This window comes from Thalassophryne amazonica, chromosome 1, assembly GCF_902500255.1.
Source record: "Thalassophryne amazonica chromosome 1, fThaAma1.1, whole genome shotgun sequence".
NCBI lineage: Eukaryota > Metazoa > Chordata > Actinopteri > Batrachoidiformes > Batrachoididae > Thalassophryne > Thalassophryne amazonica.
Genome location: NC_047103.1, coordinates 116,291,025 through 116,303,247, shown reverse-complemented (window position 1 = coordinate 116,303,247; position 12,223 = coordinate 116,291,025). Strand labels below are relative to the sequence as shown.

The window sequence follows — 12,223 nt, the reverse complement described above, 5'->3', positions numbered from 1 at the left end:
TCGCCCCTGATCCGGCCAAGGTTGCGGCGGTGAGAGATTGGCCCCAACCAACAAGCCGTAGGAAGCTGCAACAGTTTCTCGGCTTTGCTAATTTCTATAGGAGGGTCATTAAGGGCTACAGTCAGGTAGTTAGCCCCCTGACAGCCCTGACCTCTCCAAAAGTCCCCTTCACCTGGTCGGATCGGTGCGAAGCCGCGTTCAAGGAGTTGAAACGACGGTTCTCTACTGCGCCAGTTTTGGTGCAGCCCGACCCTAGCCGCCAGTTCATGGTTGAAGTGGACGCCTCTGACTCAGGGATAGGAGCCGTGCTGTCCCAGAGCGGAGAGACTGATAAGGTTCTTCACCCGTGTGCCTACTTTTCCCACCTGTGCCAGGGGCAAGGCAGTACATAAGAAGGCCCAAGGACTCCTCCAGCCGCTGCCGGTGCCTCATCGCCCCTGGTCCCACATCGGCCTGGATTTCGTCACGGGCCTCCCGCCGTCCCAGGGCAACACCACCATCTTCACGATAGTGGACCGATTCTCCAAGGCGGCCCACTTCGTGGCCCTCCCGAAGCTCCCAACAGCCCAGGAGACAGCAGACCTCCTGGTCCACCACGTCGTCCGTCTGCATGGGATACCCTCCGACATCGTCTCTGATCGTGGTCCCCAGTTCTCCTCACACATCTGGAGGAGCTTCTGCAGGGAACTGGGGGCCACCGTGAGCCTCTCGTCCGGGTACCATCCACAGACGAACGGACACGCAGAGCGGGCCAACCAGGACTTGGAACAGACCCTCCGCTGCGTCACATCCGCGCACCCGACGGCCTGGAGTAACCATCTGGCCTGGATCGAGTATGCGCATAACAGCCAGGTGTCTTCTGCCACCGGCCTCTCCCCATTTGTGGTGTGTTTGGGGTATCAGCCCCCGTTGTTTCCCGTGGTGGAGGGAGAGGTCGGTGTGCCCTCGGTCCAGGCCCACCTGCGGAAGTGCCATCGGGTGTGGCGCTCCGCCCGTTCTGCCTTGTTGAAGGCCCGGACGAGGGCGAAGACCCATGCAGACCGCCGGCGATCCCCGGCCCCTGCTTACCAGCCCGGGCAGGAGGTGTGGCTTTCCACGAAGGACATCCCCCTCCAGGTGGACTCCCCAAAACTTCAGGACAGGTACATTGGCCCCTTCAGGATCCTCAAAGTCCTCAGTCCTGCCGCAGTGAAGCTCCAACTCCCGGCTTCACTGCAGATCCATCCGGTTTTCCACGTGTCCCGCATCAAACCTCACCACACCTCACCCCTCTGTGCTCCCGGACCGGCGCCGCCTCCTGCTCGGATCATCGACGGGGAGCCGGCTTGGACGGTGCGCCGGCTCCTGGACGTCCGTCGGATGGGTCGGGGGTTCCAGTACTTGGTGGACTGGGAGGGGTATGGACCCGAAGAACGCTCCTCGGTGAAGAGGAGCTTCATCCTGGATCCGGCCCTCCTGGCCGACTTCTACCGCCGACACCCCGACAAACCTGGTCGGGCGCCAGGAGGCGCACGTTGAGGGGGGGGTCCTGTTGTGTGGGCCGCCAGAAGAGGAGGTACTGCTGGCCCACCACCAGAGGGCGCCCTGCCTGAAGTGCGGGCTTCAGGCACAAGAGGGCGCTGCCGCCATGGACACAGCCGGGGGTGACAGCTGTCGCTCATTACCTCTTGACAGCTGTCACCCATCTACTCAACATCATCTCACTCCATAAAGACCAGACGTCATCTCCACCTCGTTGCCGAGATATCATACTTCATAGGAGGTAATACTCTCAGCCTTTTTGTGCGATTTGTAACTCTGTTATTGTGAGAATTTGCAGGAGAACCGGTCATTTGTGAGGAGGCTGTGCAAGACGGCGCTCCTTTTCAGCTGAGACCGCTGCAACATATTGAATGAGAGGTGGAGGTGGCATTCCCACCGTTGTTGTTACTGGGTGTACACACACCCACACTTGACTGTGTTTGTTCTTCGCCAGCAGTACCAGATCCGACATTCGGGGACTGTGATCACCTGGGAATTCGGGACTTGGCGGCTCCAGTATTCACCAGGTTCTGGGGCGGCGGAAATCGTGTGGTTCCGGCTCTTCTCAGGACAGACGTCTTCTATCCTCGAGCCTGCCCACACGTCACTTCTGTGTATTGACTGTTATGATATTCTGTGATTGTCTGTATGTTCGTTGTGCACATTCACAACATTAAATTGTTACTTTTTGGCTCATCTATTGACCGTTCATTTGCGCCCCCTGTTGTGGGTCCGTGTCACTACACTTTCCCAACAATAAACCCCAGGAAGGACAAAGAGGTGCGGTGAAACTCACACTTCTCGCCCTTCACAAACAGCCGGTTCTCCAACAACCGCTGCAGGACCTGACGTACATGTCGGACGTGAGTCTCAGGTTCTGGAGAAAAAATGAGTATATTGTCCAGATATACGAAGACGAATCGGTGCAGGAAGTCCCGCAAGACGTCATTTACCAAAGCTTGGAACGTCGCGGGGGCGTTAGTGAGGCTGAATGGCATGACCAGGTACTCAAAATGACCTAACGGGGTGTTGAATGCCGTCTTCCACTCGTCTCCCTTCCGGACCCGAACCAGGTGATATGCGTTCCTAAGATCCAGCTTTGTGAATATTTTGGCTCCATGCAGAGGGGTAAACACCGAATCTAACAAAGGCAACGGGTATCGGTTGCGAACCGTGATCTCGTTCAGCCCCCGATAATCAATGCATGGACGAAGACCGCCATCTTTCTTGCCCACAAAAAAGAAACCTGCTCCCATCAGGGAGGTGGAGTTCCGGATCAGCCCGGCAGCTAAGGAGTCCCGGATGTAGGTCTCCATCGATTTGCGCTCAGGTCGTGAGAGGTTGTACAGCCTGCTGGACGGGAACTCCACGCCCGGAATCAAATCGATGGCACAATCGTACGGACGGTGCGGGGGAAGGGTGAGTGCCAGATCCTTGCTGAAAACGTCAGCAAGATCGTGGTACTCAACCGGCACCGCCGACAGATTGGGAGGGACTTTGACCTGCTCCTAAGCCTGGGAACCGGGAGGAACCGAGGATCCTAAACACACCCGATGGCAGGTCTCGCTCCACTGAACCACCACCCCGTCGATAAGCCCATCTAATTCCCGTGGTTCGTCCTTAGCCACCAGGTGCTCCTTCAGGACCGACAACAGTCCGTTTACGAAGGCGGTGCGGAGCGCAGTGTTATTCCAGCCGGACCTCGCAGCCGCAATGCGGACGTCGACTGCATAAGCGGCTGCGCTCCGGCGCCCCTGTCTCATTGACAGCAGCACAGTTGAAGCAGTCTCTCCCCTGTTACGGTGGTCAACCACGGTTTTGAACTCCCTCACAAACCCAGTGTACGTATGAAGGAGCCGTGAATTTTGCTCCCAAAGCGCCGTAGCCCAAGCGCGTGCCTCTCCTCAAAGCAAATTAATCACATAAGCTACTTTACTAGCATCAGACGCTTACATCAATCAATTCAATCAATTTTTTTATATAGCGCCAAATCACAACAAACAGTTGCCCCAAGGCGCTTTATATTGTAAGGCAAGGCCATACAATAATTATGTAAAACCCCAACGGTCAAAACGACCCCCTGTGAGCAAGCACTTGGCTACAGTGGGAAGGAAAAACTCTCTTTTAACAGGAAGAAACCTCCAGCAGAACCAGGCTCAGGGAGGGGCAGTCTTCTGCTGGGACTGGTTGGGGCTGAGGGAGAGAACCAGGAAAAAGACATGCTGTGGAGGGGAGCAGAGATCGATCACTAATGATTAAATGCAGAGTGGTGCATACAGAGCAAAAAGAGAAAGAAACAGTGCATCATGGGAACCCCCCAGCAGTCTACGTCTATAGCAGCATAACTAAGGGATGGTTCAGGGTCACCTGATCCAGCCCTAACTATAAGCTTTAGCAAAAAGGAAAGTTTTAAGCCTAATCTTAAAAGTAGAGAGGGTGTCTGTCTCCCTGATCTGAATTGGGAGCTGGTTCCACAGGAGAGGAGCCTGAAAGCTGAAGGCTCTGCCTCCCATTCTACTCTTACAAACCCTAGGAACTACAAGTAAGCCTGCAGTCTGAGAGCGAAGCGCTCTATTGGGGTGATATGGTACTACGAGGTCCCTAAGATAAGATGGGACCTGATTATTCAAAACCTTATAAGTAAGAAGAAGAATTTTAAATTCTATTCTAGAATTAACAGGAAGCCAATGAAGAGAGGCCAATATGGGTGAGATATGCTCTCTCCTTCTAGTCCCCGTCAGTACTCTAGCTGCAGCATTTTGAATTAACTGAAGGCTTTTTAGGGAACTTTTAGGACAACCTGATAATAATGAATTACAATAGTCCAGCCTAGAGGAAATAAATGCATGAATTAGTTTTTCAGCATCACTCTGAGACAAGACCTTTCTGATTTTAGAGATATTGCGTAAATGCAAAAAAGCAGTCCTACATATTTGTTTAATATGCGCTTTGAATGACATATCCTGATCAAAAATGACTCCAAGATTTCTCACAGTATTACTAGAGGTCAGGGTATTGCCATCCAGAGTAAGGATCTGGTTAGACACCATGTTTCTAAGATTTGTGGGGCCAAGTACAATAACTTCAGTTTTATCTGAGTTTAAAAGCAGGAAATTAGAGGTCATCCATGTCTTTATGTCTGTAAGACAATCCTGCAGTTTAGCTAATTGGTGTGTGTCCTCTGGCTTCATGGATAGATAAAGCTGGGTATCATCTGCGTAACAATGAAAATTTAAGCAATACCGTCTAATAATACTGCCTAAGGGAAGCATGTATAAAGTGAATAAAATTGGTCCTAGCACAGAACCTTGTGGAACTCCATAATTAACTTTAGTCTGTGAAGAAGATTCCCCATTTACATGAACAAATTGTAATCTATTAGACAAATATGATTCAAACCACCGCAGCGCAGTGCCTTTAATACCTATGGCATGCTCTAATCTCTGTAATAAAATTTTATGGTCAACAGTATCAAAAGCAGCACTGAGGTCTAACAGAACAAGCACAGAGATGAGTCCACTGTCCGAGGCCATAAGAAGATCATTTGTAACCTTCACTAATGCTGTTTCTGTACTATGATGAATTCTAAAACCTGACTACATGACGGGACGTTGTGCAAAGACGAGCGAACACTGCATAAGAAAGTCCGCGCACGTCTCCACACAACCTCCGTACGGCTCTGGGGGCTTATGTATGCTTCAGGGGATGGTGGGAGGGGTCGTTGAACGACCAGTGGAACGTTTATATCCTGCACAGGGTCGGCAGGAGGAGAAGCTGCAGCAGCGCCCTGAGCGCTCTCTGCCACCTGTGCGGAGAGAGCCTCCACCCTGCGGTTCAGGAGGATGTTTTGCTCGGTCATCTGATCCAACCGAGCAGTAAAGGCGGTGAGGATGTGCTGCAACTCACCAATCACACCTCCTGCAGACGCCTGTGCACCCTGCTCTCCCATTGGCTGTTCAACTGCTGGGTGACGCCCCTCGGAGTCCATGACGCTGGCCGAGATATCCTGTTGTGAAAGTGTAGTGACACGGACCCACAACAGGGGGCGCAAATGAACGGACAATAGAAGAAGTCAAATATGAACACTTTACTGTTGTGAATGCCACAACTACACACAGCAGATTATAGAACGAATAAAGAATCAATCAATCAAGGTGTCGTGCGGGCAGGCTCGACGATAGGAGACGTCCGTCTGGAGAAGAACCGGAACCACACTATTTCCTCCGCCACCGAACCAGGAGAATACTGGAGCCGCCAAGTTCCGAGTCCCCAGGTGGCCACCGTCTCCGCGTGTCGGATCTGGTACTCCTTGGTAGAACGATATCTCGGTGACGTGGTGGAGGTGTCGTCCTGCTTTTATTAGTGGTGAGGAGCAGATGATTGGTGACAGCTGTCATAGCTGATGAGTGACAGCTGTCACCCCGGCCGCTCTTGTGGGGCGGCAGCGCCCTCTCATGCCTGAAGCCCGCACTTCAGGCAGGGAGCCCTCTGGTGGTGGGCCAGCAGTACCTCCTCTTCTGGCGGCCCACACAACAGTTTGCTTAAATAAGCCGCAAAGACGGTGTGAAGAGTCTCGTTCCCTCACAACGAGAGGAGGAGGAGGAAAAAGTGTGAACAGACGCTCCACACTGTTAAAAAAAAAAAAAAAGCAGCAAAGCAATTTTAATCAACGATCTTTTTCGCTACACAATTTAATGAAACAGTAAAGTGTGAAAAACTGATTTATTTTTATTATTGTTGTTTATGCACTAATGACACCAAATCAAATTAATTGTATGTGAGAACTTACTTGCAATAAATTTGATTCTGACAATCAAATCAGTCCAGGTTTAGCTCTTGTGCAAACAAGACAATTAGGGGTTATATTTTTTTAAAAAAGTATGCAGTCCCACTCAGAAATGTTAAAAAGAAAAACTAAACTGTCAACATGACAGTAAAACTCTGCCTGTCTGACTGGATTAAAGGTACAGTGTGTCATTTTTAAAGAAGAGGAGAGCAAATGTTATGTCCATCAAATATTAATGTGTTTTTAAACTTTTCAGTGTTATTTATTTTATTAACTTAGACAGAAACATACAAAAAGAACTTTGATATTACAACATAAGTGTCATTTTTTATTTGGTCTATTATTCTTGCTTTCAATGCATCTAAAACCAGTCAAAATGACTCACAACGCACCGCCTCGGGTGATAATTGCCAACAGCACCACTATACTAAAAATTTCTGGGGAGAACCCTGAAAGCCCATCGCAACAAAATGCAGCTGCACAACAAACTTATTCCAGTATCTAAAACAGGCATCCAGCTGCGTGGGAGAAATGCTACACTTTACGAGGGGAACAAGAGTGCAAACTCCCGCTAAAAACCAGCTTACTCTGGTGGAATAATTTACCCAAGTGCATTTTTTAAATCAAAAGAACATTTGGAGCTTCAATTCCAGGAGGTAAGTAGGGGTTAGTTTTAAGTTTTTGATAAAAATAAAAGCAAAACTTATCTGAGTTATCACTGTCATTTGTATTAAATGTTTTCTTTTAAAAAGTAGGGGGGGGGGGGGGGGGGGGATCAAAAATCGATTTTTTTCTGAAAAAAATCAGATTTTATTTTTAGGCCAAATCGCCCAGGCCTAAATGAGACAGAGACATCCTTGATGAAAATTTCCTCCAGAACACTCTTGACCTCAGAGTGGGGCGATGGTTCATCTTTCAGCAGCACAATTACCCAAACCACACAGCAGAGATATCAAAGGAGTGGCTTCAGGAGAACTCTGTGAATGTCCTTGAGTGGCCCAGCCAGAGCCCAGACCTGAATCCTTTTGAACATATCTGTAGAGATCTGAAAATGGCTGTGCACCGTCACTCACATCTAACCTGATGGAGGTTGAGAAGTGCTGCAATGAGGAATGGGCAAAACTGCCCAATAGATAGGTGCGCCAAGCTTGTGGCATCATATTGAAGAAGTGTTGAGGGTGTAATTGCTGCTGAAGGTGCATCAACAAAGTATTGAGCAAAGGCTGTGAATACTTGTGTACATGTGATTTCTTAGCTATTCATTTTTAATAAATTTGCAAAAATTAAAAAAAATCTTTTTTCATGTTGTCATTATGGGGTGTTGTGAGTAGAGGTTTGAGGGAAAAATGAATTTACTCCATTTTTTAATAAGGCTGTAACAAAATGTGGAAAAAGTGAAGCACTATGAAAATGTTCTGGATGTGCTGTATATCATTTTTTTTTTATTATAATGATTAAAACTAGGCTGTATGTATTTTCAAACTTCATTTTGCAACATATGTATCACTATAGGTGTGAAGAAGCTGGTGCACCACTTGAAGAAGCATAATGTTCCCATGGCAGTGGCAACCAGCTCAGCAGGTGTAATGTACAAGTTGAAGACGAGCCAGCACCAAGCCTTTTTCAGTCTATTTGACCACACTGTTTTTGGTGATGACCCTGAAGTGAAGAATAGCAAACCTTTTCCAGATTCATTTTTAATCTGTGCCAGCAGATTCAAACCTCCAGCCTCCCCAGAGATGGTAAGTTTCAGAGATCATACTTGCTCCCAATTTCAGGTCATGCATGTTTGTTTAAATCAACACTTTGCTAGTTTATAGTTCATAACAAGAAGAGTAGTTCTCTCACAGCTTTGCCAAATATTGGATGTAGGAAGCTTTGTGGCATCAGAATTAGAATTGAATATATTGCTAAGTTTGTGTCCTGGGCAAGAGGGATCAGCCACTATTTTCCTTGCTTGCCTCAGGGACCTGGAGGTGTACAGGTCCTGTAGGGATAGCAGGTTGCAGTCGATCACCTTCTCTGCTGCATTCTCTCTGCATATTGAGTAATTCTCTCCGTTGTATCACTTTGTGGCTACTATTGTTGTGGTTGGTTGCTATCTTGGCAAAATCGGTTCATAGATAAATCCCTTCATGAAAGCACTTGTAATGTGGATAAAGAGAAGGTATTCCTTGGAGGAATTGTGTTCTTGTAGATTTTCACTTGCTCTTTCGTCAGAGATAATCACTCTGGCGAGAGACAGTGCAACTGGCTCACAATATGCTAAACTGTTATGAAAGTGTAACACAAAGGTCAATTTTTCAAGTTACATGTTTTTATTGCAAACTAGTTTGAAATTGTAGTACACATATATTTCTTTCATAAACCACAAAGCTCAAGATAACTCATTAACTATTAACTTTAAAAATGTCACTTTTCCATTATGGAAAAGTGAAATTAATAAGAGTATGGACCCTTGCGGATGTTATTTTTGACAGACAATTCTCAGGTTGTTTTCAACTTGTTATAATTTCTTAATACGCGTATCTTTTATACAAATTGACGATGTATATCGGAGAATACATATTTCAAAGTAGAATGCCCATCTAAGTGTAAACGTTAGCTATAGTTTATGCAACTTTTAACCATCTACACTCAACAAAAATATAAACGCAACACTTTTGGTTTTGCTCCCATTTTGTATGAGATGAACTCAAAGCTCTAAAACTTTTTCCACATACACAATATCACCATTTCCCTCAAATATTGTTCACAAACCAGTCGAAATCTGTGATAGTGAGCACTTTTCCTTTGCTGAGATAATCCATCCCACCTCACAGGTGTGCCATATCAAGATGCTGATTAGACACCATGATTAGTGCACAGGTGTGCCTTAGACTGCCCACAATAAAAGTCCACTCTGAAAGGTGCAGTTTTGTTTTATTGGGGGGGGATACCAGTCAGTATCTGGTGTGACCACCATTTGCCTCATGAAGTGCAACACATCTCCTTTCGCATCATCCGTGAAGAGAACACCTCTCCAACGTGCCAAACGCCAGCGAATGTGAGCATTTGCCCACTCAAGTCGGTTACGACGACGAACTGGAGTCAGGTCAAGACCCCGATGAGGACGACAAGCATGCAGATGAGCTTCCCTGAGATGGTTTCTGACAGTTTGTGCAGAAAATCTTTGGTTATGCAAACCGATTGTTTCAGCAGCTGTCCGAGTGGCTGGTCTCAGACGATCTTGGAGGTGAACATGCTGGATGTGGAGGTCCTGGGCTGGTGTGGTTACATGTGGTCTGCGGTTGTGAGTCTGGTTGGATGTACTGTCAAATTCTCTGAAACGACTTTGGAGACGGCTTATGATAGAGAAATGAACATTCAATACACGAGCAACAGCTCTGGTTGACATTCCTGCTGTCAGCATGCCAATTGCAGGCTCCCTCAAATCTTGCGACATCTGTGGCATTGTGCTGTGTGATAAAACTGCACCTTTCAGAGTAGACTTTTATTGTGGACAGTCTAAGGCACACCTGTGCACTAATCATGGTGTCTAATCAGCATTTTGATATGGCACACCTGTGAGGTGGGATGGATTATCTCAGCAAAGGAGAAGTGCTCACTATCACAGATTTCGACTGGTTTGTGAACAATATTTGAGGGAAATGGTGATATTGTGTATGTGGAAAAAGTTTTAGATCTTTGAGTTCATCTCATACAAAATGGGAGCAAAACCAAAAGTGTTGCGTTTATATTTTTGTTGAGTGTACTTATTTGCAGCAGTAACATACAAATAAATTATTAAAAAATCATACATTGTGATTTCCTGATTTTTTTTTTTTTGTTTTTTTTTTTAGGTTATGTCTCTCACAGTCACTATTTCTGTAACTGCAGACAGTATGGAACCAACGTGTTTCATGTTTTGTGTGGTCAGCTTTGTTTTGTTAATATACATCCAATCCTACATTTTAGGCTCGCAATATGTTTTAAAAAATGGTTGGGACAGGGTAGTTTATTCTAAAATTTAGATTTTTAACTTTTTTCAGCCAGCTTGTATTTTGGTTATAACTTGAGTTCTTTTTAGTGTGATGGAAGTCGTCCTCATTTTTTCTGCCCCTCTTCAGTCATGTTTTGTGCTTGAACATAAAACACAACTACATCAGCTGTAAGATCTAAAATAAATACCTTTGGAAAATAACAGCAGATTAAAGGACATAGTACCGCACCGGTAGTGAAAGTGGAGTGGCTCCACAGTTTTGTTTTTTCTTAACATGTTGCTCCACATTCGAGTTAAAATCGTCCTTCTCTGCTCTGTGCTCGCTGTCTCACATGCACTGATGTACCCACCCGATGACAGCAGAATATAGCGTCTGAGTACAAAAACAAAGTTCTCGCCTTTGTGAAGATACTCTGTGTGATTGGTTGCCCGCAGAGGTGCTACGGATAATTCATAGTGTCACTCAGCCTGAAATCCTCTGAGATTTTGAAGTTAAAAGATGCTGCTGCACAGGAGGAAGAAAACAGACTGATGGACACGAAGCCTTAAAGGTACAGGGAGACACTGCTGAGGGGTTAAAGAGCCGCACGTTGCCGACACCTAAGCAAGAGGGAGACGAGTAGAAGGGAAGCAGTAAACAAAGAAACAGGAACACATCCAGTTGTCAGCTCTTCCCATATAAATCACAAGAAGAAGGAGAGACTGGTAGAAAGGAATTTGTTACAGGCTCACACCAAGTATTCTAAATCAGCCACTTCACTTAAATGTTTCAAAACTGCACAAAGCACACTAATACAAAAGGCCTTTTGTTGTAGGGGTTAACAATTCCAGAAAAATTGTGTGTTAATATTTTTCAAACACTGTGTTATAGAAGCCCATTACCTCAATGGTAATGGCCAGCCGAGTGTGAGGCGTCCGGGATGAAAATCAGCACCTCCAAATCCGAGGCCATGGCTCTCGACCGGAAAAAGGTGCTTTGCCCTCTTCAGGTCGGTGGAGTGTCCTTGCCTCAAGTGGAGGAGTTTAAGTATCTCGGGGTCTTGTTCACGAGTGAGGGACGGCTGGAGCGTGAGATCGATAGACGGATCGGTGCAGCATCTGCAGTGATGCGGTCGCTGTATCGGACCGTCGTGGTGAAGAGAGAGCTGAGTAGGGGGGCAAAGCTCTCGATTTACCGATCGATCTACGTTCCGATCCTCACCTATGGTCATGAGATTTGGCTCATGACCGAAAGAACGAGATCGCGGGTACAAGCGGCCGAGATGAGTTTCCTCCGCAGGGTGGCTGGGCGCTCCCTTAGAGATAGGGTGAGGAGCTCGGTCACTCGGGAGGAGCTCGGAGTCGAGCCGCTGCTCCTCCATGTCGAAAGGAGTCAGTTGAGGTGGCTCAGGCATCTTTTCCGGATGCCCCCTGGACGCCTCGCTGGAGAGGTGTTCCGGGCACGTCCCATTGGGAGGAGGCCCCGGGGAAGACCCAGGACACGCTGGAAGGATTACATCTCTCGGCTGGCTTGGGAACACCTTGGGGTTCCCCCAGAGGAGCTGGGGGAGGTGTGTGTGGATCGGGAGGTCTGGGCGGCTTTGCTTGAGCTGCTGCCCCCGCGACCCGACTCCGGATAAAGTGGAAGAAAATGGATGGATGGATGGATGGATGTTATAGAAGCCCATTACCTCAAAATTCAAGTTTAAATCTTTATGTCGATCTTAATGTCAATCAAATCAGGCAGCACCACTTAATGAAAAAGCCATACTGATTTTTTTGTTTTGTTTGGTTTTTGTGACAAATATTGCAATTGGGATATGGTAAATGTAGAATCTCCTAATTTTGTTCCCTCAGTGGTCAGACATGAAGAGGGAAAGTACTGTGAAATGTATTTTGAAACATTTAGAAATAGAATTCAAGAAATTAAGATGTTGCTGCATGACGTAGCATAT

The 12,223-nt window shown here is 46.9% G+C and overlaps 1 protein-coding gene across 1 annotated transcript in view; it reads left to right on the top strand.

Annotated features, from left to right (window-relative positions):
* The window catches only part of pudp (pseudouridine 5'-phosphatase), a 155,048-nt gene that overhangs the window by 45,269 nt on the left and 97,556 nt on the right, over nucleotides 1–12,223 (top strand). Inside the window, exon 3 of the mRNA XM_034173581.1 lies at nucleotides 7,820–8,049. Coding sequence (XP_034029472.1) covers nucleotides 7,820–8,049 — 230 coding nt within the window. The remainder of the gene's footprint in view (nucleotides 1–7,819; nucleotides 8,050–12,223) is intronic.